Source organism: Chenopodium album, chromosome 2, assembly GCF_948465745.1.
Source record: "Chenopodium album chromosome 2, dcCheAlbu1.1, whole genome shotgun sequence".
Classification (NCBI taxonomy): domain Eukaryota; kingdom Viridiplantae; phylum Streptophyta; class Magnoliopsida; order Caryophyllales; family Amaranthaceae; genus Chenopodium; species Chenopodium album.
Window position 1 is genome coordinate 69,283,654 of NC_137835.1, and position 24,661 is coordinate 69,308,314.

Genomic DNA, 24,661 nt, shown 5'->3' on the forward strand with positions numbered 1-24,661 from the left:
GAAAATAACAAGGTGGTGGTCGTCGTGAACTTGACATGGGTTATCCTTCAATTTTTTTCCTTGATTCAAAACTTGTTTGTTTTCAATTTGATTTTTTATTTTATTTTTTTTGTTTAATTTGACTGACATTTTAGATTTGTTGGTAATTGGTTTTTTTTTATTATTATTAATTTTAAGACAGATGTGGTGTTATAATGGTGGCGCCCAGTGGTTGTTTATGTATTGGCGATGGGCTAGTGGTTGTGGTGGTGGTGGTGACTATTGTGGTTATGTTTAGGTAACTGGTAAGGATAAATTATTGAGTGAGTTCGACAATTAGAAAGGTTAATTTTATGGGATTAATACTTGGAATGCATAGAAGTCCCTCAACTTTAGTCCAATCAGCAAGAATAAAATAAAATAAAAAATGCAAAGTCCCTAAACTTTGGCCATGTCAGCAATTAAATAGGCATGAGTCCCTAAACTTTGCTGAGTCATTGAAATAGCCACCACAAATTATGACTTATTGGTGGTTAGTTGAGGGACCAAAATCAGACTTTTGAAACTTGAGGGACCAAAATCAAACTTATACCAAAGTTTAAGGACCGTATTTGGTGTCTGGCGGACCTACCCTTGGTCCAGGTAGGTCACGTGACCTAGCAAAAAAAAAAAATAAAAAATAAAATAAAATAAAAAACAAAAAACACGGACAGTTAGTACTGGAAGGGGAAAAGAAAAACAGAGACCAAATTCAAAATCACGCACTCTCATCCTCTCAAATCTCAATCTCTCTCTTCGCTCTTCGCCACCGCACCGCCACTCGCCGGAGTCGCCGCCGCACCGCCTCGCCGGCTGCTCCATCCGCATACACACACACTCGGCGCTCTTCGACTCTTCTTGCTGCCAGGTAAGTTTGTTTTTAAGTTTTTAAATTTGTAAATTATACCCAAATTGTTGAATTGTTGGGTTGAGTACTTGAATTTGTGATTAATTGAGTTGATTATGTAATTTAATCTAGTTAATTAGTGTGTGTTCTATTGTTTTTTGAAATTGTTGATAATTTATCAATTTAGGGAGTTAGGGTTTCTGATTTTTTAGGAATTGAATTGCTGCTTTTTTTTTTTAGGAATTGAAATTGTTTCCTGTAAATTGATAATTTGATATTATAAATTGTTTCCTGTAAATTGATATTATAAATTGACAGTAAAATTGAGTAATTGATGATTTCATATTAGAACTTAGGGTTTCTGTTTTTTTTTTTTTTTTTGGAATTGATTAGTTTGGATAATTGCATATGTGGATTGTAAATTGAAGCATTTGTGGTTTTCTTAATCTAATTGTTAATGTAACTTAATTTTCAGAATGAAAAGGAAAAAAAATGTGTGATATCACAAGTTTCTTTGGTCCGAAAAATCCTCCTCCACAAAGTCCTCCTCCTCCACAAAATCCTTCTCCTCGTAGAGAGCGAGATATGTTTTTGAATGTTGACATGAATGATATTATAGATCAATATCAAAACATGAAAACTCGTAGTAGAGAGCAATTGTAATTTCCTTTATTTGGTTGTAATATGGATATTTATTACTTTTGGAATGTATTTTTTTTTTAAATATTAGCTTTTTTTTTAATATTCTTGCATTAATTATTGATTAGTAGTCGGTGGTGACCTAACACCCGAAAAATCCTGGATCCGCCCACAGTGTGTATGACTTTTGTATCCATACCCGCCTAGCTTGTACCCATACTGCCCCAACTGGGGTGGGTGCAATGCAAAATTCGCATTTTTATACCCACATGCCATCCCTACCTATCAAGGAGGAAGATCATGGTCAGTTATCATAATGTTGCACCAATGCATGATAATTTCTTGTTAGTTTGTCAATTATCATGGAAGAAATTAGCTTAATTATAATAGTTAACCATGATTAGGATAATTATCATAATCAAACATGCATTTAACCTTTTTTTACCCACCTAATGTCACGTTTAAAGACTAACTAATGTGTACCACCGAGTTTTATTTTGAATTTTGAATATGAACAAATATTATTTGACCTATAAAATATAAACTATATAATTAAAATAAAAAGAACAATAATAATTATGAAACCAAAGAAGTGCTCTCAAATTAAGTATTTAGTATGTTTTAATAGTATATAAAACATAATTAAACAATAGAAAAAATGGTTAGAACATCAATTTATTTTTTATTGGTCTTGTTTTCAAATCTTATAATAAGCATTTTTATTGCCATTAAAACATGTTTGTAGTTTAAAACATGTTTACAGTATAGTGGATGATGTGGCATATATCCAATACATGTGAAGGGTGCCATGTGGCACATATTTCGTTTTAGGAACACTTTTAATTAATAATAATAATAATAATAATAATAATAATAATAATAATAATAATAATAATAATAATAATAATAAGTACAAATTAGTAATTGGGGTTTATATTTGATAATTTAAAAAATTAGAAGTTACCATTGAAAAACTAAAAAAATAGGGTTTTCTAAGCTATGCCCCCGTAATTGTTGAGTTTCTAAGGTATGTCCATACTTTTTCAAAATTACAAAATGCACCCTTCCAACTTAAGGTATTTATTTAATCGTACTCTCTAACCCAACATGAGTATTTGTGTTAATTATTAATTACTCCACTATGGAGAGAATTTTCACACCTAAATTGGGTTAGATTTTATATAAGAGGATTAATGTTAAACATTTTTTCCACATTTTCTCATCTTTTCTTTTTTCTTCTAAAAGCAATTATTAATATTCTCTTGGTGTAATTCTTCTTTTTTCTCATCCACTTTTTAATACTTTATATGTTATTGAAATTACTAACGTCGAGTTAATGTAAAAGAGTACGGTTGATTAAATAATTTAAATTGAAAGACCCAACTTTACTTATAATTTTGAAAAAGCAGGCACACTTAAAAACTCAAGAAAAATAGAACCCGGCAAATCAAAAGAAACAAAAAAAACATTCAAAAGATGAAAAGAGACGGAGACGAGAAGAAGATGAAGAAGAAAGTGGACGAAAAACCATCAGAATTCGAGTTCTGCAAAATATGCAGAATCAACCACAATCAAGGTCGTCGCCACAATTTCTTCCCACGCCACACCAATTCACTCTCCTCACTCTTCACTCGCTTCCATCAGAAGCTCTCCTTCGTCAAATCTTCACTCAGAAACCCTAGCTTCGTTCTCTCTTCTTTGGATTCTCCTGATCGTCTTTGGTGCATCTTTTGTGATTCCGACATTGTTGAATCTGATTCTGCATTTGTTTGGTAAATTTTAATTTTTGTGATTTTTTTTTTGAATTTTTTGGCTGGAATTATGATTGGAGTAACTGTTAAATGTTGCATTTTTACATATATTTCACAAAATTTGGTTATGTTTTCATGTAATTAGTGGTAATGTAATTGAGCATTTGGCGAGTGATGATCATCTGAAGAATTTGAAGCATTTTCTATGGAAGTATGGTGGTGGTATGAACAAAGTGGATTCTTTCAGAATTACGGTTGCTGAGTTAGCTGAGGTAGTTAACTAATTTAGCTTCATTATTTAACTGGCAATTTGTTATTATACTTAATTGTATGTATACTTGTATTTATTTGATGCAATTTTTAGTTTTTGATTGAATGATTTGGTGATCTTTTGTATGCCTATTTACTTTGAACTTTATGATGTGTTCAGATTATTTAGTTTGCAAAAGTGATCGAAAACAAAGGGAAATAACCTATTGTTTAGAGTTTATGTTTAAGGATACATCTATATTTATTTAAGAGATAATAAATGTCCTATCTATCAAGAGTAATGAGTATGTAGTTATAAGTCACATCAAATTGAGATGAAGGGTCTATCTATCAAGACTCAAGAGTATGTAGTTATGTATCACAACTAAGTATTTGAAATTCTATTGTCCAATCCCGAAGATAATTTTGATGAAATTCTTATTTGTGGGAGGATGAGAAATGGTGTTTCTACCATGAAAAAAGTGTTTGGTTTAATTGGCTTGTGTTTCCATGAGTGATTATGCATCAAAAGGCTTCATAAAAAAAAAGGTCTATTGTTGACTTGGTAGCTTAGTTATATACTTATATAGCTTTTTCTCCGTTGTATTTTTCTTGCTAACATCATCCCGACCCCATCGATCATTCTATGTCGCGAAAAATTACCGATGGTGGCAACTACCTCATAATAATGTACTTCCTCCGTTCTTTTTTACTTGATTCGCTTTGACTTTTACACTATTTACCACTCCTCATTTGACCGGGTTTTGTGAATAATATTTAAAGAAAAAGATATTCATGTAAGATATTTTTAAATTCGTCTCAACAAGTACTATCATAATATATTACTTTTATAATTTTTACTTATCGAGAGTTAAAGTTATTGATCGTTAAAGTTTTACATCGGCAAGCGTGATAAAAGAAACAGGTCAAGTAAAAAAGAACAGAGGAAGTATGTTGTTACAGAGCATTCTGCACTTTATACCTTATTATCGTCCATCTTAGAAAGAAAACTAGTTTTTGGCCTGGTCCTGGCTCATTATAACGTGAAATAAGCACTTTCGCTAAGTATGTAAATTCTGAATGAGTTGGAGATATGATGGTTATATACTATAGCAACAACAAAGTCAAGTTATCAAATGAATCAAAGAGAGATATATAAGTAGTCCCTCTCCCACCTGAGATGTAGAGACTCATGGTTGGGTCACTTGGGTGTGGCATATGGCAATGTGGCAATGGAAACTATGTCTTTTTTTCTAGAAAGGGAAGGAGGAGGCATTGGCTTGTCACACTTGAAATATAGGACTGATCATATCATATATTAGTAAATTACCATAAGCCGGAGCTGCCTTTCTTACCTCTTTTAGAGTAAGTAAGAAAATAGACAAATTGATGTTGCTTGGCCTGCTCCTATTTCTAAGGGCCTCCGTTAATCTCAACTACCAAACACCAGATAAAGATGTCTTTATCTATTTTTTTATTTTTATGAATTTCATGAATTGTTGTGCTTAGAGTGTAATTTATGTTATATGCTCTTGACTTCTAGTTTCTAGCCTTCAGCTACTTGCACATTTTTATGCCATTATTTCATTGTTTTGCAGTGGAAGAAGAGGTGTGCAGTACTGAAGAAGGATGTTCCACCATCGAGATCTTCACATGGGCAGTCGTATGATATCCAAACAAATTATGAATTCATGAATAATTCTAACATAAATAATATTCACTTTCTTGAATCACGTCTCTTAAAAGATGTTATACCTTTACAATATGCCACAAATGAGAATTACCAGGTATATCATTCAGATATCTCACAAGCTGGTGAAGTTAGTTCATCTGCGTACGATGTTGCTCCACATACAACTTGGACCCCAGAGCATCATATGGAAACTCAGAGTTTAACATGTATGAGTATGCTTACTTTCAATAGATTATACATAGTTCTTCTTATCCTTTCTCCTTTCTTTTTTCTTTAATGAATATTATGTTGTTAATGGATATTTGTTTTTTTGGTCTGTGCTTTCATGGCAGGTCAAAGTAGGCAACAACCCCTTGCATCTAGCGTGGAAAATGTCTTTGCTGATGGTCTTGTAAAAACAGGGGTAAGTTTGTTGTTAATGGCTTTATGTCTTATCTTATTGACCATTAATTGTTTAGTTTCTTTGTCAATAAACTGGCTTAGATTTTCCCTAAAATGGTGGTTTGGTGATTTGATATGTCAATATGTGCTTAAAATTTACTTTTTCACCTTTACCCCAAAAAAGGAAGAGAAATGAATTCAAACATGAATGGAGGGATAAGAATGAAAAAATTTGACAAGAAATGCAGAATTTGAATGTCATGTTGTCACCTTGATATTACCCCCTTTGTCTTGGATTTATCACACTGATTTGACGAGCGCATGATTTTTATGCACTACAATGAACTTTCTTTATTTTATAAATTATTGTTTATTTATTATAATTTATTTATTTTATATTTTAGTTTGTAGTAAGGTATATGCTATTGTTATTGAAAGTGGGCTATTATTTTTGATTGGTGTCAGTGAGAATCTTTCTGTGTGAATTTTGTTAAGGGAATAGCAAATAAATGGATCTAAGTGAAAATTGTGGATCAATTCTTTTATAGAACTATCACAAGTAGCCTATGACAACTTTATCTTTAAATTGGTGTTACTAATCTAGGAAGGGGGATTAATATTACACTTTTTTGAAATTAGGCTGTATAATTTTTTTTTTGTGTATCTATTTCCATTTTTTATTTTGCTAGACTGCCAGAATCATTAGGGTTGCACAATAGCCTGGACAAAGGAATGGATATGGGTACAAATTTGCATGTCCAATACAAAAAAAATTATAAAATCTGAGGATACATCCAAGATTAGGAAACATATATAGGGACATGAAACATATTAAATATTTCGGATTTTTTACCAAATGCCCTTGAGTTTTTTTTTTTTATTCACTAAATACCCATTAAAATTTTCAAATTCACCATATACCCCTGAATTTAACAAAAATGTCACTAAATGCCCAAATGACTAACGGACGTTAACTCCGTTAGTCATTAAACCTAAAATTGCCACGTGGCAACATTTTATTAGCTGTTTTTTATTATTATTTTTAGCCACCACCATATCCCCGCCGGCGCAGGGTCCAGGGAGACGTGTGTCGGCGTCGCCCCAAACCGACACCCCTCCTAGCCGTCCCCCGCCATCTCCACCATACTAACTGTGCCCCCTTGACATCTCCGTCAAAAACCTCTTCGCTCCCTACCGCTGGCTTCCAAACACTCATCCATGCACTGGCAAACCCAAACCGCCCCTCCCTCTTCCATCTCCACCCCATGAACCACCACGCCAAAACCCCAAAATTAAAAAACGTCCAAAATCAAAACCCTAGATCTTGATTTTAGGGTTTTGATTTTGGGGTTTAAGGCTTTTAGGGTGGTGGTTTCGGCTAAGGTGGGTGGCGGCTACGTGGAGGAGGGTACCTGCCGGCGAAGGGTTTTGGCCGGAGTAGTTCACTGATATTCGGCTAAGGTGGAAAGACGGTGAGGGGTGTTTGATGTTCAACTAAGGTGGAAAGACGGTGAGAGCTAAAGGGTGAGCACCGTGGTTGGCGTCGGTGGGGGATGGAGCAGGGGTTGGCCGGGAAGGCCTAATGTTGGTCGGTGCAAGCGAGGCTGGTAGTTAAAAAGGGGAAGGTGGCTGGTTGGTGGGGTTAGGGGTGTTGGGTTTTATTTATTTATTTTTTTTTGGAAAATTTTCATAAAAAATTTAAATTTTTTTATTGATGAAATAATTAAAATAAATAACCAATCAGGTTCTGCACATGGCATAATTACCCCTAATGACTAACGAAATTAACCATCAATCAATCATTAAGGGCATTTAATGACATTTTTTGTAAAACTCGTGGGTAAATGGTGAATTTCAAAAATTTCATTGGTATTTAATGAGTAAAAAATTAACTCGTGAAACCTCCGTAGATATTTTCTTCTATTATGTTTATGGAAAGATAAACATTTCTAGTATTTCATATGGACCTGTCTTCATTTAATTTTTATTTAAAATGGAAAATAGAGCAAGATAAGGAGCTTGACCGAAAATGCATAAGTTTTCTTGTAAATAATATTTCTTGTGTGATTTTTTAATTGGAATTTCACATTTCTCAATTGTACATTGATAATATTAATATCTTAATTATAATTTAGTAATTAAAAAATGTTTATAGTTTAAAGTTTTATTTAGAGACAAATCTAACAAGATTGCACATGACTATATTTTTTCCAACATATATAAATCACTAAAGACAATCAAAGAGGTGTGGGTGAATAGTATAAATTTTTAGCAGCACTAGTAGCAGTAGTAGTAGTAGCAGCGGAGCGGAGTAGTAGTAGTAGTAGTTACATTACCCTAGTTAAAAGGAGAGGAAAGGTTGAGTGGGTCAAAAAGTAAAAAATAAAAGTAAAAAATACGCATATGTCCCAAGACTCCTAATCACAAAATTACTTCATTCTTATCAACCCTCAACCTTTAGCTTTTTTCTTCTTTCTCTCTTTATTTCTCTAGCTGTGGTACAGTTTGCGACACGCCGACAACAATGGAGTCTGCCTCTAAACTCCGAACTCACGGATTTAGGCTTTTTTATTGGGCGATTCAGTTGTGTATCGGCTTTATCAACCGAATATGCGGAGTTTTTTAAAACTTCGCTACAAAACGGTAAATCTCGTAACGGCAAGCTTCAAATCATGTTATATCTCGGCCGCATCGCGATGTCACGGTCGAGTTTTTATTCTATGCCATGGACCCCACCCACCCACTTGGGGGAGTTTAATTAAATAAAGTTCACTACTCTCTCTCATGTGCTTTACTTTCTTTCTCCTCTTTGAGTTCAACAAAGAACTCTCTCGAATTCAATGGAGGTTTCTCCATTTTTTTTTTTCATTTCTTTCCTTTAGAAAGCAAGTGCTTCACTGGAAATTTAAATCTGAGATAATATCGGTTTATGCGGGCGAATTTTATTTCGTATTGGTTGAATCGGCTTGAATCGCGGCGTTTTAAAAAACACTGTATCAAATCACAAAACTTATATTGGTGGCTTTGAAATCCGTTAAATACCGGCCGAATCGCGACATACTGTCTGCATTTTTATACCATATTATCAGGTACTTGAATTTCTTTTTGTATCATGTCTAAATCTCTTTTGAAGATCCTTTGGAAATTGTTTCCTTATTTTGAACCTCTTTTCCTTTTCCAAGTACTCTTATCTTTAGAACCTATTGAACTTCCACCCTTTTGTGGTTTAGACTCGCAAATTTATTTTGTCCTTTCGGGACATTAAGTTTTAATAGAGCATTTACAAATGGAATATGTGACTTAAGTCACTTTTTTTCGATCAGTAACCGAGTGTGTCAATTGATTTGTTTAACTTTGTAAATGAATTAATTTTTGAACTTACTTTTCACATTGTTAGTTCATCTAATTTCCTTTTTTCTCACCCTTAAATTAGGAAAGTTAATTCATTAAAATGACAATCTGCAAATCAAGTCGTATCCTTGTGGTAGGCTAAGATATTTAATTATTGATGGGGGTTCAAATCTAACATATATTCTCAACCTCGTATAAGGACCCGTCGTTTCCCACACTGGGAGCATGGATTTCTTAAGCAATGATGTGTATTAATTCTTAGACGTTTAATTAATGACTTTGCCTTAATGTTCCATGTATGAACATGTGCTACAGGATGTTCAACATTGATTCCAATGGACATGTAATAATCATTGAGACAAGTAAATCAGGTTTCGACTTAATAACAAGGACACATGTGACCATCTAGTCGAAGCATCGATTATAACCATAAAATTCCTAAATGATTATTTCCTTGCTACAATGGTTCTTGATAAAAGCTCATCAACGGTAACATATATTGGTTTAACTTTTCTCTTTCACAACTTTGTCATCTCTAAGTTTCCACTTCTGATGGGAATGTGAATTTGTGAAATGAACTTCACGACCTCTTCCATATCTCCCAAATCCACGTCTACGGCTCATCCACACCATTGGCCACAACCACGACTGTGATCTCGACATCAACCACTACTATTGGAATGGTCTTTGAATATCGTTTTTCTCTATTGAATGGATCTTCTTCTTCTTCAAAGCAGAGCTTCATTCTTTCTCTTCACTACCTTCCTTAAAATCAATGGTTTCTGGTCATATAATCAAAATAACTCAACTTCTTCAACTTAAGTTTCTTTTCATAAATGGTTGTAAGGCTTCTCATCTTTACATGTTTTTTTTTTTTATTTTATTTTTTTTTTTTAAATTTTTATAGCGGTCTCTTAGGGTGTGTTCTATTCATCTGATTTTTACTTATCTTATCAATCCTTATCTGAACTTATAACACCTTATTAACACTTATTAAAATTTATTTGACCTTATTAACACTTATTAACTCTTATAAGACTTTATTAGACATTATTTTGCCATTCTTGAAACATATTGTATAACATATTGGTAATATGATTATATAACAATATATTACAATAAAAGCAATAAAATATGAAAATATTACTCCCTCTGTTCCCTTTTGGTCTTTACATTTGGAATTATGCGCGATTGTTAAGAAATTGTGTAAAATTGAGGTGAATTGACATAAATGAATCATTCAAAGTACTATTATTGTTAAAAAAAAAAAGGAATATTGTACATGTAGGGTAAAGAAAATAGGAAGAAAGTAGAAGAGAGATGAGAGAGAAAGTAATAATGAGTATTGAAAACCCATTAAAAATATTATAAGCAGTATAATTGCACATCAAAAGTGAAAGGTAATTGAGTATTTAAATTGTATAGTAAGGGATATTTAGTACAAAATCAATGACTTAAAAAGGAAAGATCCTAAATGTAAAGAATAAAAAGGAACACCCTAAATGGAAACGTAGAAATCAAAAGGGAATGGAGGGAGTAGCATTTTTATTATTGAAAATATTAAAACATTAATAAAAAAAAAAAATAGTCAAAAGTGTATGTAGGAATAACACCAAATAAAATTTTAATCTTCTAAAAGTATGATTCTTCATTATCACTGGCATCATTTTCTTCTTTCGTATCATCCTTTACGACACCTCTAACTGACTTCCATATATCTTTTGTTATTTTATCCCGAATACGGTTCATAGCTTTTTCCCTTAACTTATCATACTTATTATAATCTACTCTAGTCTCCATTTCTTCAACCTCTTGAAATATTGGTATCCCTAATTCGTATAGACGGATAAATTTGTGAAGCGTAAATGTTACAACAATGATAGACAATTGAGATGCTTCATCCATCGGTGGCATCATCTTTAAGATCTTCTGTTTTTTCTTTAATATGCCGAAACATCTTTTAATTGTTGAACGTAAAGAGGAATGTCGATAATTATAGTGCTCTAAGTTTCCAATAGGTGGATCCCTTTCTTCAAAATCCGGCAAATGATACCTTAAAGTCTTTGCGGGCTTGATATCCAAGAGTATTTGGATGGATATGATGAGTCAACTAAAAAGTATTTTCCTATTCATTCAGAAGAAAATATTTGTATACACTAAAAATAAGGTAGCATATTTATCTAAGTATTAACAAATTTAAACTTTAAATAGTACCTGCAGGTGGATGGGGGAATTTTTTTTGGTTACATCACCTAAACAATGTGTCCAAACTGCCGTGTCATGTGCACTTCATTCGAAGCCCGCATTAAGAGAAGTAAATAACATGTTAAATGAACACGAACCATGACATTCCATGTTTTGTTTTGTTTACGTCCTCTATATGGTTACCACCAACATCATCAACAATTTCTTCTATATGAGTATCATCTAAAGCTTCGAAATAATCCTAAGAATGAATTTTTTTTTTAAAAAAAATATAAGAACAAAACAAATGTAGCATGTTAGGATAAACATTTTCACTAATTAAATACATTAGAATTGTTACCTTGAATAATGGCTAATATAATGAATTGTTTTTAATTTTCGGTGGTGTTTCATTGAAACTCTTATATGGTCGAATTATATCACAAGATAATGAAACCAAAGCTTTCAACGTTGTTCTAAATTAATCGAATGTTGTAATCTCTCTGCAGCATCATGATATGAATCAGCTTTAAGCATCGTGAACAGACATACATATATCGACTTGCTCTTCCACGTGTATAAATCGATCATCATATAATTTTTCTTTCTCTCTTAATACATCAACAAGGTTTATGAAAATATCTTTATCAACCCTTAGCTACTCTTTGCACAAATTAGGATGTCCAGTCAATAACCTATGTATCCACTCACTTCCAGGTTCACCCCCTACATGTAGAAGCATTCAGTCTATTTGGGTAAGTATTCACTTCAACTCGTGTAAGCCAATATACGTCATACAATTTTGGTGCAATGTTTCGTCCATTTTATAAATCAAAATAAAAGTTAATTTCTTTTTTAAAAAAAAAAAATCAATGAATACGTAATTAATAATATGTGACTCTTCATACTTGTCTTTGAAACATAATAAAATAAAGTTTCACATATCATAATAAAAACACATTTATCAAAATTTATTAGTTACCAAAATTTAACTTATTTCATATTGGAAAAAATGAAACTAACACACCCAAACTTTAAAATAACAAGTGCTAAGCATCTTAGACGACTTATGATAGTATAATAATCATCATCCAAGTTATCCCTGAAGCTAGGCCTATAGCAATCATCTGGGTGAGATTTTTTTTCTTCAAATACATGATTCTAAACTCTCATTATCCGGAAGAGACGAAAAAAAACCACTTTCATCTAGATCACGTAAGAATTTAACACTTGAAGAATGAAAGACTTTCCGTGATTGCTACTTGCCTGCATTCCTTCCAATATTGAAATTATTTTTTCATCTTATGATGGAGATGGTCTAGGTTGTGTCTTAGAGCAACCGACTTGCATGTTTCTTCTTAAATAATCCATGCAAGTTTCAATGTCATCCTTCACACTCTTTCTGCTAGAGGTAGCACCGCAATCTGAACTCTTATGTTTGTTAGAAGATATGCTCTCAGTATCTTCCATATTATTATCTTTGGTTCTAAGTTCTTCATGAGAATCCCCATATCCTTCCTTAGAATCATCTTAAACAAGAATCATGGGTTGTTTGTGTTTGGTTTGTATGTCTGGTCCTCCAATGGCGGGAGACCAAGATTTGTTACTTGTCGCATACGTCCCAACAAATATATCATACAATTTATCCTCAAACATCAAGGGTTTCTTTACAAAGCTTGAAGAGTTCTTATATATCTATAAGCCAATACAATAAAAAAAAAAAAAATTATATTATTCCAAGTAATAATAACAAAAATATAAGTAGGAAAAGCAAAATTTATAACCTAAATACCTTTATAAATGCCTGCCACTTCTCATCTTTTGAATCAATCACACCGTAACCCGTTTCTTAATTCCAACCAATTCCAGTCCAACTTTTAAGTTCGTTCCAAGCTTTAAATTTTGTTCTAATGTCACTATAAAAGTTTTCCAATTGTTTCTTTTTGAAGTCTTTCCGTGTTTGTGCATTCAAACGTAATAGAATTGTGTCCCAATTATACTTGCCACCTCTTGACCATTTGTTTTCTTTTATTAAATCCAAAAATATCTCAATATCCTCATTGTTCCATGATGTCCTTCGCTTAGATTCCCTTGTGGTTTTGCTAATAAATAAAATATTCAAAGCAATGTTAACTAGTTGAAGTCAATAAGATACTAATATGGGTGATGTTGGGACTTACAAACAAATATAGGTGCTAAGAGCTAAAATGCACAAAACAACAAACACTCTAAAGCAATACTTTAAAAACCAAGGTACACGTACAATTCAATTCAGAAATTCGTGTAAGTTAGCAAATCATATCCTTGTATATGAAATAAATATTACCAATGATAATGGGAGATAGTATAACATATTTGAAATTAGTAGCTAATATTTCATGAGATGATTCACGATGATCAAATCACACTTTTTTTTTTAGCTGCGAAAATAACAAATTCGTATAAGTTAGCAAATTCATGACTTTACTATCCATTCAATAATTAATAATATGAGAAAAAGCAGTAGCTACATTGTCTCCATTTTTTATCTTAAAGCTAGTGAAATTTAATCCACTTATTAAGTACGGAGTAGTTCTTATTTTTAATTAAAGATATATGGTGATTGGAAAAAAAATGATTTTGGACTCCTACACCATAGTTATTTACATGATTCTTTGATTTCATTCGTTGTCCTTATTGTATCTTTAGCTTTTCATGCAAGTATGGACTACATAATACTACCTCCGTTTTTATTTAGTTGACACGTTTTGACTTTAACACTATTCACACACCTCCTTTTGACCGTGTTTTGTGCTTTATACGTAATGAAAAATATAGTCGTGTGAGATCTTGTTAGATTCGTCACATTATATATTTTCAAAATATCAACTTTTGTTTATCGATAATTAAAGATATTGATGATTGAATAAGTGCATTGGCAAACGTGACTAAAAAAACATATCAACTAAAAAGAAACGGAGGAAGTATGATTTATTGTATTTAATATTTTTTTAGGGGCCGTTTGGTTGGGGGTAATCAGGAAAGGGAATGGGAATCAACTGGCCCGATTCCCTTTGTTGATGTTTGTTTACCACTTTCTTTCATTCCCTTTCCTCTCTTCATTACCCCAAATCCCTCTAAGTTCATTCCCCACCCCCCCCCCCCTCTAGACTTTTCCATTCCATTCCCTAGCCACCACCACATCACCACCTTCCTACCTCCACACACCACCGAGAAACCCAACCACCGCACCACCCATTGCTTCGCCGCCTCTCCGACGACGTTCGTCGCGTCTCCGACGACCTTCGCCGCGTCTCCCCCTCCCCGTAAAACACTCTTCTCCTCACGCAAACACTAACCCAGCCCCTAAAAATCCCTCCCTCTCCCTGCAAAACCGCCGTCCGACCCTCCCCCACCCTCAAAACCCTAGGGTCGGACGGCGGTTTTGCGGGGAGAGGGAGGGATTTCTAGGGGCTGGGTTAGTTTCTAGGGTTTTCGGGGTTGATTCTCAGGGAAGAGAGTGATGCGCGTGTGCGGTGGAGGGCGGCGAATGTGCGGCGGAGGGCGGCGAAGGTGCGGCTGGTGGTTTGGTGGACGGATGGTGGCTACAAAAGGTGGAAAGTGAATGAATTAGGTGGTTGTGGGGTGGTTGTGGGGTGGTGGGTTGATGAGATTGTTTCCCTTTGTTTCTAAAACAAACAACATAGAGAATATTGGGTATTTTCATTCCATTCACTTCCATTCCCTTTGTTCATTCCATTCCGTTTACCCCGGGTGAACCAAACGGCCCCTTAGTACAATATATAAGTTAAAAATACTACAAAATAAAGTATGTACATGTAAAAAAAAATGAACAAATGTGATGTAAAAAAAACACGGCAAGCACGCATCTATACTCTGTCTCACTAGTGGTCATCTTAATTTAGCAATCACTTATTCACGTATCATGTATTACACAAACGTATGAAAATAAAAATGTCGATGATAATGTAAAATAAAAATCATGTTTTGCTAAACTAAGATTGTTATAGAATTCAGCTTAAATTTCCATTGAAAAAAAATAAAATTAAAAATCAAAAACATAAATTTAAAGGCATTATATAGACTTACGTGGCTTGTTTGTCGATCAAGTACACTTTTTATTGAAACTACCTCCGTCTAGAAAAATGTAGTATAAAAAATAGTATATTAGTATCAAAATAGTAAAGTTATCTAAAATACTCATAAACAAGCTCTCGTACCTTCTTGGTGTTTTGTGAAGATACACCTAAATAGTTATTGAATAAGAAAAAGTATGTGCGTATATATATACACAATGGTAACTAATTGCATCCATGAAGAAACTAAAGCCACTATTTTATAGCTTAGAAATAGTGTGTACTTGACTTTTAACAACATGCAATTAATCACTATTCTATAGCTTAGGAATAGTAAAAAGTTAACGGTTAACAACTACTATTTTATAGTTTAGAAATAGTATAATTTTCCTTTGGTTTGTTGTTGTTTTGACTTTCATTCTCATTAATTTCCCTTTGTTTTTTTACAAAAATAATGAACTTGTTTATTTGCATGACTTTTATTTTAGCAAAATTTATGTGATTGGCATGTTAGTCTTACTATAACTTATGAGTATAACGTTAGTTTAATTATTAGTTTTTATGCAAACGCTATTTTATTCTTATATGAAATAATGATAATAAAACACATTAAAATTGACAAAAAAAAAAAAAAAAAAGTGAGAAGCAATCTTAAATAGTAATAATTCTATATAAATATAATAAGTGGAAATAAGGTGGGGAGAACGTTAATTTAGAACTTATTAACCCTGAACTTATCTGAACTTATTAAACCTGAAATAAGTGAAAATGGCAGACCCTTAGTTGGCGATGTTGATGAATCATTATTTTTTCTTAGATTCCTTGATTGAGTTTGTTCTGAAATCTCTGTGATATCGTTCTACTTTTAAACAATATTTTCTCTTTTTCCTTTTCCTTTTCTTGGTCATCCCATTTTCAATTCTCCTTCATTGAATGATCATTTATACGTAGTATAATTTATACATACCATTCTACTCTTCAAACACAATTTTTGGTAATTGGATTATATAATTTATAAGCTTTGGACTTAGTTTTTAAAAGACGGCCAAGCACAAGGCATAATGATGATGCTTTGGCGCCTTAGCTCTTTGAGGCTCAAAGACCTAGATAAGGCGCGTGTCTTTGTGCTTTGTTCTAAGTTACTTCTTGTGCCTTTGCGCCTTATATTGCACTTTATGTTTTAAAGCATCAATAGCTATTTATTTTCCCCAAAGTATACCATGAGACTTTGTTATGGGCAGGTTTTCTTCAATTCTAGTGGAGAGAAAAATCCCATATACTGTAATTCGATTTGATAAACTCTTGTTATTGATCACATGGCCCTTTCACCTTTTCTCATAATTTCATTTTTACACTTATTTAATAAAAATTATTATTTCTTTTCTATATGAATAAAGTGCGCCTCACCTACAAAAGGCAGGCACCTTCGCCTTGCGCCTAGGCTATGAGGACTCTTTTCGCATTGCACCCTTTAAAACTAAGGCTTTGGATTGTGAACTGTATCCAATGAAGATACATTTTTCACCTCGATTATCTAACTTCTTTCTCTATGCTTTGGGTATTTTAGCATAGGCTATGCACTCAAACACTCGAAAATGTTCTAACATTTGGGTTCTTAGTTCTCACCACTCCATGCTTCTTGTGGAGTTATATTCTTCACACTTTTCGTTGCACAACGATTTAGAATATAAGTTGTGCATATAACTTCTACCCAAAATTGCTTCGGTAATCCTTTGTCTTACAAGATGCTTTGCGTCATGTCTAAAATTTAATGTATACTCACCCCTCGATTTTAGTGTGTTCAATTTATATCCGCTCTCTAGCTTCACTTAAGCCACAAATTGCACAAATGTATCAAATTGTACCTCGGTATTAAGTTGCAGCGGAAACATGTGATTCTTCGCCATTTTTTATTTAGCAATAAGTCTTCCACTTTTATCTTTAAGGGTCCACCTGGATTCCAAGAACTAATTAAGGGAGTAAAAAAAAAATGGGGCAAAAATTACACTGGGGTTTGTTATGGGTGATATTTACTTTTTCAAGAGTTAAAAGCAAAACTTTCTTTCGCTTCATCCTCCATGGCAAGCAAAGCTTGAAATAGAGCTACACCATTGAACGGACCACCAAATCAACCACCTTATAAACCCAATCCCACCTTGCAAACTACCATTAATGCCCTACATCTTGAAAAAAAAAAAAAAAAGGAGAGGCGAAAGAAAGAAAAAATTCATCAAAAATATTTAATGAAGGTATAATTCAACTCCTTCGTGGTAAAGTTTGAGCGTGAAGGTTGTTGATCCGATGAAATTATTGGTCAATTTTGACCGCAAATGAGTTAAATTTAACACAACTTGTTCATAAAAAATGGAGTAAAGATGAGACGACGATAGAAGGGAGATCGTGGTTGTAGTCGGTAAGAAGCCATGGCACTGGGTGGCGGCGAAAGGTTGAAGATGAGCTGGTGCCTGGTCGTAGGAGATAAAAGAGAAAGAGGAGAGAGTAGTTGTTGAGGGGAAAATCATTACCCTTGGGGGGCCTGGGTAATTTTTACCCCTATTTTTAGGGGAAAAACATTACCCTAGGAGAGAGTAGTAGTTTGTCTTGTCGATTTTTATTTTTTTCTTTGATCTAGTAACAATGTAGGACTTTCCTCATTGTTTTTTGAAGATTAACGTAATTTGAACGATTTCCCTAATCCTTTTGTTTCCTCCAACACTCAGATGCACAATGTCCATATTTTTGATGATAATAGTATTGAATGTATTTTGTTTTACCACATTCTTTGAAATTCCTTCCTTTGTTTGACTCTCTTCCATGGCCAAAATTTCTCTCACTACTTTGGTTGTAGTTACCACGACCTCTTCCTTGTTCACAAAATCCACGTCGTTGATTTCCACCTCTTTATTCATTTGATGACAACTTTGATTCAAGAGCATGTTCTATCACGGCTGGTAAATCATTATTCTTAATTCTTTGTTCATGCGCTCGAAGCGATCCAAGAAGCTTTTCCATTGATAATGTATCAATGTCTTTAGATTCTTCAATTGAAGTTAATACATGTTGAATCTTTTATTACAAGATTGTAGTACTTTCTTGACGATCTTAGCATCTTTAATCATTTCTCTATATTTTTTTGCTGGTTAACATATGTCATTTTGATATCTTTAAATTCACCTCGTAATGCTTGTAAATGGATTTTTCTAACTTTCTTAACTCCTTTAAATATTGTTGCGAGAGCATCCCAAGCTTCCTTGCTTGTGGTTGCATTCGAGGTTTTCACAAATGTTTCGCGGTCTAATCCTGCATAGATAAAAAATAATGTGCTTTAATCTTTCTTCTGATTTTCTGTAAACTCGTCTTTCTTTTTTTTAGTCAGTGCCGCTTTTGTCTCATCTGTTGATTTTTCAAACCCATCATTAACAATTTCCCACAAATCATGAGACCAAATAATGCTTTCATTTTAATGCACCAATCTTCATATTAGTCTTTGGATAATTGGGGTACTTGTGGCTAAACAAAATAGGTAGACATTTTGAGATATTGGTAAATAACCTCGCTCTGATACCTAGTATAGGAGTAACACAATTTATGAATTGTTAACTCAAATAATAAAAAAGATAAATGAAGGAGAAGCAAATATGGGTTACAACCTAAGATAACTAAATTTCAATTATGTGGAATATATATATTCATCAAATACAAGACAATAAAGAGTCCATTTATGTAGGAGTTACAAAAAGAAGTAAAGTCATAGGGAGTTACAAAGGGAGTCATAAACGTTGAGAGAGTTACAAAATAATAATGGATATTCAATATAGTATTTTACAACAGTTCATACTTTTTAGTCATAGTTAAATCATTAATCACTTTCCTCCACTACCTATCATAGGTTTATAGCATATGTAAATGATGTTAAAACAATTTGCAAAGTTGTTTGATCATCATCTAATGCAGTAGTTGAATGCTACAATTCAACCAATACACGCTACATTATCAAGCAGCTCACACCATAGAATAAAAACTCGGTTGTGACATCGCGATGCGGCCGAGATGTAATGGATTTGAAGCTTGTCGTTACGAGATTTACCGTTTTGTAACGGAGTTTTAAAAAACCCCGCATTTTCGGTTGATACGGCCGATATAGAACTAAACCCCCCCCCCCCCCCCCAAAAAAAAAAAAACTTAAATCCGTGAGTTGGTTGGAGTTAAAGAGGTAGACTCCATTGTTGCCGGCATGTCGCAAGCTGTATAACCGCATAGAGAAATAAAAAGAGAAAAAAGAAGAAAGCGAAAGGTTGAGGGTTGATAAGAACGAGGTAATTTTGTGGTTAGGAGTCTTGGGATAGTTATTATTAATAAAAGGTGGGATAGTTGTGTATTTTTTACTTTTTATTTTTGACTTTTTGACCCACTCAACCTCTCCTTTTAACTATAGTACTGTAATTACTTCATACGAAGTGCTACATTACTTTGTTTTTTTTTTTTAAAAACCCTATATTACTTTTTCAGCTCTTATTATTATTATCGTTATTTTATGATAAATTGAATTTTAATCTATTTAGAAAGAAAATATCTATAAAAAAAATTTAGACAAATTATCTAAAAATTTAAACTAAAAATTTAAACATATTATCTAAAAATATTTTTTTTTTTGATATTTGTAATAATAAAAAATCCTACCGCGATGACTACTATGCGGTCCGCGATCAACGCATCGATTCCGTTACCGTATCACCGCGAATGTTCCCGCGATCGCGACCAATACCACATTTCTATTCTATGGCTCACACTAACTGAGCTAGCGTTGGTGTGTCATGCAATGACAATAAAATGTAGTTTAAGCTTTTTTTATTATTATTATTATTTTGTATTTATTTATTTATTTATTTTTATCCATGGGGAAGGCCACAGCCCGAGTAGCCCACCCTTGGATCTGTCCTTGACCACTGGAGCTGCATTTGATTCTCCTCTTTTGCTTCTTCAACACTGTATTCTTCACAAATCTTGATGTTAGTTTCCTATTTGATGTGCTAGATACCTGCTTTTTTCCTTGTAAATGGATGCACCATAATTTTACCAATAACACTGATTTTGTGATGGCATCTATATCATGTCAGGTCTGTCAGAAACAAAGCATTGTCAGCAGAGAGCCTTTTACTGAGGGTAAACTGCCATTTTCTGGCCTCATAATTTTTCAACACTAAATCTACAAAATGCTGTTAGAATTGCTGTAAGGGGTTGTGACAAATGTTGATAGTGCCTGCTTGTCATGTTATTTTATTATCTGGTTATATTCTATACAGGTTACCATAGTCTCAGTCGAATATCTTCTGGAGGTATGGATGTTATGAATGGAAATGTTCATTCTGGGGCGCTGCCTCCTTGGCTTGAAGGATTTGAGGCCTGTAATGAGCATGAGCAATCAAGAGGGCCGAAGGTGAATGTTACTGAAAAGAATAGGAAAAAGACCAACAAATTGAACCCAAAGAGAGTAGGGGCTGCATGGGCAGAGAAAAGGAAAGCAGAATTGGAGATGGAGAAGAGAGGAGAGATAATTGCTAATAGCTCTGATGCTAACTGGCTACCTAACTTTGGCGGGGTTTGGCAATCAGGCAGCCGAAAAGAATCAATGAAAGAATTTAAGAAGGAAAAGCTAAATGTCTTGAAAGCAGAAAGTAAAGTTGAGTCTGAGATGAAGTTGCATCCTTATATCAGCAAACGGATGGTAAATTCTTTGCATAACCTTCATATCTTTTGTATTGGCTGCCTATTTTCGTTGTGAAATATTTTATACTTCTTTTTGGTCTTGATTAACCAATTTGATGATTCCCTAGTTGAATCATCGTCTGATTTTTGGCCCTCCATTTGTTGTGGAAAATAATGCAACTCTTAATTATCAAGGAAGAGGAGAAAAGAAAGTCTTAAGATAATTTTTATCCCTGACCAGCAACATTAACATGAAGTGGGTATTTGGTAGGTTGTGCCACTCCACAACCACAGTCCAACTCACCACAACCACCACCACCACAACAGCTACCTACACAATCAACGCATCCCCTTCACCACCAGACCAACACCATTTATCAATGAACGCCCTATTTTCCTCTAATTTGAAATAGGCAAGCAAAGGACCATTTATCAATGAACGCCCTATTTTCCTCTAATTTGAAATAGGCAAGCAAAGGAGAGAAAAAAAAAAGGAAAAAAAAAAAAAGAAAAAAACCACTGCCCACCAAGCACCATCAAATGTTAGCATAAATTTTAACAAATTCGAGTGCTTGGAAGTCGAATTCGACTATGGTGGTTTTAGATGTGGAACCTTCTAAATTCGATCATAAAGCCACGATTTTGGTAAATGTTGTTGAGTATTTGCGGTGAGGACACTTTATGGTGAGGGTGGTGGAGATGGTAGAGGAGTGATGAAGGATGGTGGTGTGAGGTGAGGTGAGATAGGATGAGTAATACTATATGGGTATATAGTTTTATTAGGTACAAAAGATGAGGGTAAATAAGGGGAAGTAGAGTCTAAAAATTGCCCAAAGAGGAAACAGATCAAGTAAAAAGCCTAAAAAGTAATACAGGTCAAGTAATAAAGAGCGGAGGAAGTATATCCATTAGACCCTCTGTCTGGAATATAGCATAGCTATCTACTTCATATTAGTAACAAGTGCATATACTTGATACTTAAATGAGCAATTTTGGTTTTTGTGTAACATACTTCCTCTTTTCTTATGTAAGTGTATCTCTTGTATTTTCACAAAGTTTTAGGCAAGTAAATTAAAGTGAATGTTTTAGTGTGCTAGTGGGGTGAAGTTGGAAATTTAAAACTTCCGAATAAGGCAAGTGATGCACTTGTTTTAAATTGGAGGAAGTAATTTAAAACCAGAAAATTCTGAAAAAGTGTGTATATGTAAATAATGGATATTCCTGTGTTGATTTACGCAGCATACTAGTAGTGTTTGGATAGAAATCATAAAGGGAAAGAAAGTAGAGAGAAGGCGAAGGGAAGGAATGAGCTTGCAATTTCCTTCCAAATATCTTCAACAGTGGGAGCATTTTGTATATTGATAGGGAAGTGAAAGGAATCTGTCCAATCTCCTCTCCTCCCCTTCCCCCATGTCATATCCAGAAAAGGGATAATAATCCCTCACTTACGAGTTACGACTTCCTTTCGCTTCCATCCCCATCCCCACCCCCTCCCTCTCCCCCAAACACCAAAAGCCCCTACCCTACGTTGGTGGATAAAATGTTGCATAAATGGATACTATAATGGAATTGTAGTAAAACTCTGAAATTATTATTGCCACCCCACAGTTAAATTTCGTTCTAATTATATCGTGTTAGATTTGTGGCTCTGCCTTTTATTTTAATCAAAGAATTTATCCTTTTATTTTTTTATTTATTTTATTCTTTAAACAGCGGCAAGATACAAATGACAATTCCAAAGATGTTCAGAAGACTGGTGATTTCTCCTAATACTGATCAACTCCTGGTAATGAGTTAGTGAACACTGTACAATTGAGGATTGTGATGTTTTATTGGTATGTGGTGTTACTGGGTTGTGTGTTAAGCTGAAAGCTGCAAAGTCATTTTGTTTAGAAGACTGGTGATTTCTCCTAATATTGATCAACTCCTGGTAAGGAGTTTGTAAACACTGTACAATTGAGGACTGCGATGTTTTTTTGGTACATTGTGTTACTGGGTTGTGTGTTAAGCTGAAGCTGCAAAGTCCATTTATCCTCATGGTAATGTGTAGCTGTAAAGTCCATTTGTCCTCATGGTAATGTGACGCTGCTAACAGTGCTAACAGAGGTTTCCATTTACTAATTTGGAATCATATTGTAGTATAGTGATCTAATTTAAATTGTCAAAAATCTGTACTGGATATGATGTTTTGTGATCATACAAGTTCTTATTGAATCTTTTGAGTATATTCTTTAGATGATAGATGTAAGTGTCCCTCTGTGTTAAGCGGAGTGTACATTCATGCGTGTTTTCCTGCTATATCTCTAACCCTTTAAAAAGAGGGAAGTTCTCCAACATGAAAGGAATAGTGATGTGAGTCTATAGTCAATCATGTAAAAGTTGCAAGTGTTTCAAACTTTCAACACAGAAACGTGGAAGAAATGATATGCTATACTACACTGCACATGTAAATAATAGTCTTACATGCCTGTAATTTTTATAAGTTACTATCTCAGATGTACCTATCTTGTATACAGGTTTCATTCAGTCATTCGTGGTGGGTGCCACTGATGGATAAATCTTCTGCACTCCTGTTGACTCCTTTGCATGTCATAACACCATATAGAGATTGTTTTCTTTGCTGTAAAGTATAATACGTATGATGCACTTTCCTGCTTGTAAACTCATTTGCAGCGTGATCAAATCTTCACTGTATAAGATGATGGAATAGCCACTTATGTTTTTTGTGATCAAGAACAAAAGCTGGTGGAATGCCATTGCTGACCACCTTTAATCTTGAAATTCCAGTATCTCCCTTTTGATGAATCTAAATTTTCTTCACACAGGAACTCCCGGGAAAACCATTTTTCTATCATCCGGTCTACGTCATGTAATACCACATTTGTTGTGATATTCCCTGCTCTCGCTATCATACTTGATGTGTAGATAGCCGTCATCCTTCCGGGTGCTTCTGGTCGATCACTACCTGGTCCATCAATAAGTATCACATCCCATATGCTTCTATAGACCTCATTCGGCAAGTTTGTTAGTGCCAATTTGCAGCTTGATGTTTCTATAGGCCTAGAATTAGGTGCACAGGCAGCTCCATCTCTTGCATGTTTTAGCAATCTGTATGCTTCTTTGGCCTTCACATCATAACTGACCTTGTAAATCCTGGTGCTGTTTGACCTTCTAACTCTTACTTTTTCAGGGGTGTCCTCCAGAATAACAGTGGTTCCTGCAGAATTAATCTTTGCCAAGCGACGGTATTGGGGTTCCCAACCAAAGATTAGAAGGTTGCAGGGTGCCCTCTGAGTGATGATGTCTGATAGAAACCGATATTCCTTTTTTGTGATCGGATTTCTATTTGGAGGAAAAGTGGAAGCCCTTGTATGGGATGTAGCTTCCTTGCAGCTTGATTCTGATAAATTGCACGTCTTTAAAAAACCTGCCCATCCAGAGCGTGGTGATGGAGAATAAGAGGTAATAGCAAACCTTAGAAGCCTGAAGATGGACATAGAAGCAAGGACGAAAACAAGTATGTGGATTAATCTCTTACTTGTGAGAGTGATTTCCATTCTTTTCAGCTGCCTACGTTTGGTTGAATCCGAGGAGTTTACAGTTGATCTGGGCAATACTGGAGGACAGATCTGGGGAGTGTGGCAAGCGGATGAAGTCTCTGGAGGCATTATTTTCTTGTGATGTATTCTACTATTGATGAAATGAGATATAGCATCATATTTTCATGATGTGGAACTTATGAAGCTTTCAAAACTGATGGGTAGTT

General features: G+C 34.2%; 2 protein-coding genes across 5 annotated transcripts; one reads left to right on the forward strand and one right to left on the reverse strand.

Annotated features, from left to right (window-relative positions):
* The first annotated feature begins 689 nt into the window (after window positions 1-689).
* On the forward strand, window positions 690-23,851 carry LOC145600112 (TITAN-like protein). 4 transcript variants are annotated; one of them, XM_081656016.1, is made up of 9 exons: window positions 690-886; window positions 2,914-3,276; window positions 3,401-3,527; window positions 5,103-5,403; window positions 5,530-5,600; window positions 20,307-20,352; window positions 20,493-20,914; window positions 22,609-22,688; window positions 23,721-23,851. In XM_081656016.1, the coding sequence occupies exons 2-8, from the start codon at window positions 2,981-2,983 to the stop codon at window positions 22,663-22,665; spliced, it is 1,320 nt and encodes a 439-aa protein (XP_081512142.1). In that variant the 5' UTR covers window positions 690-886; window positions 2,914-2,980; the 3' UTR covers window positions 22,666-22,688; window positions 23,721-23,851. The 4 variants fall into 4 exon arrangements, with proteins under 4 accessions (XP_081512142.1, XP_081512135.1, XP_081512151.1 ...); XM_081656009.1 differs by having other exon boundaries at window positions 22,609-22,681; window positions 23,721-23,848; XM_081656025.1 differs by lacking the exon at window positions 23,721-23,851 and adding an exon at window positions 23,412-23,505 and having other exon boundaries at window positions 22,609-22,681.
* Window positions 23,625-24,563, reverse strand: LOC145574859 (arabinogalactan O-methyltransferase 2-like). The gene has a single exon (XM_081632725.1). The coding sequence runs from the start codon at window positions 24,561-24,563 to the stop codon at window positions 23,625-23,627; it is 939 nt and encodes a 312-aa protein (XP_081488851.1).
* Between the last annotated feature and the right edge of the window lie 98 nt (window positions 24,564-24,661).

Excerpts from the sequence above, each read along its gene's own strand:
- LOC145600112 (XM_081656016.1), top strand. The coding sequence starts at position 2,981 with ATGAAAAGAGACGGAGACGAGAAGAAGATGAAGAAGAAAGTGGACGAA. Across the intron at positions 3,277-3,400 it reads TCTGATTCTGCATTTGTTTG|TGGTAATGTAATTGAGCATT; the intron begins GTAAATTTTAAT and ends TCATGTAATTAG. Across the intron at positions 5,404-5,529 it reads GGAAACTCAGAGTTTAACAT|GTCAAAGTAGGCAACAACCC; the intron begins GTATGAGTATGC and ends CTTTCATGGCAG.
- LOC145574859 (XM_081632725.1), bottom strand. The coding sequence starts at position 24,563 with ATGCCTCCAGAGACTTCATCCGCTTGCCACACTCCCCAGATCTGTCCT.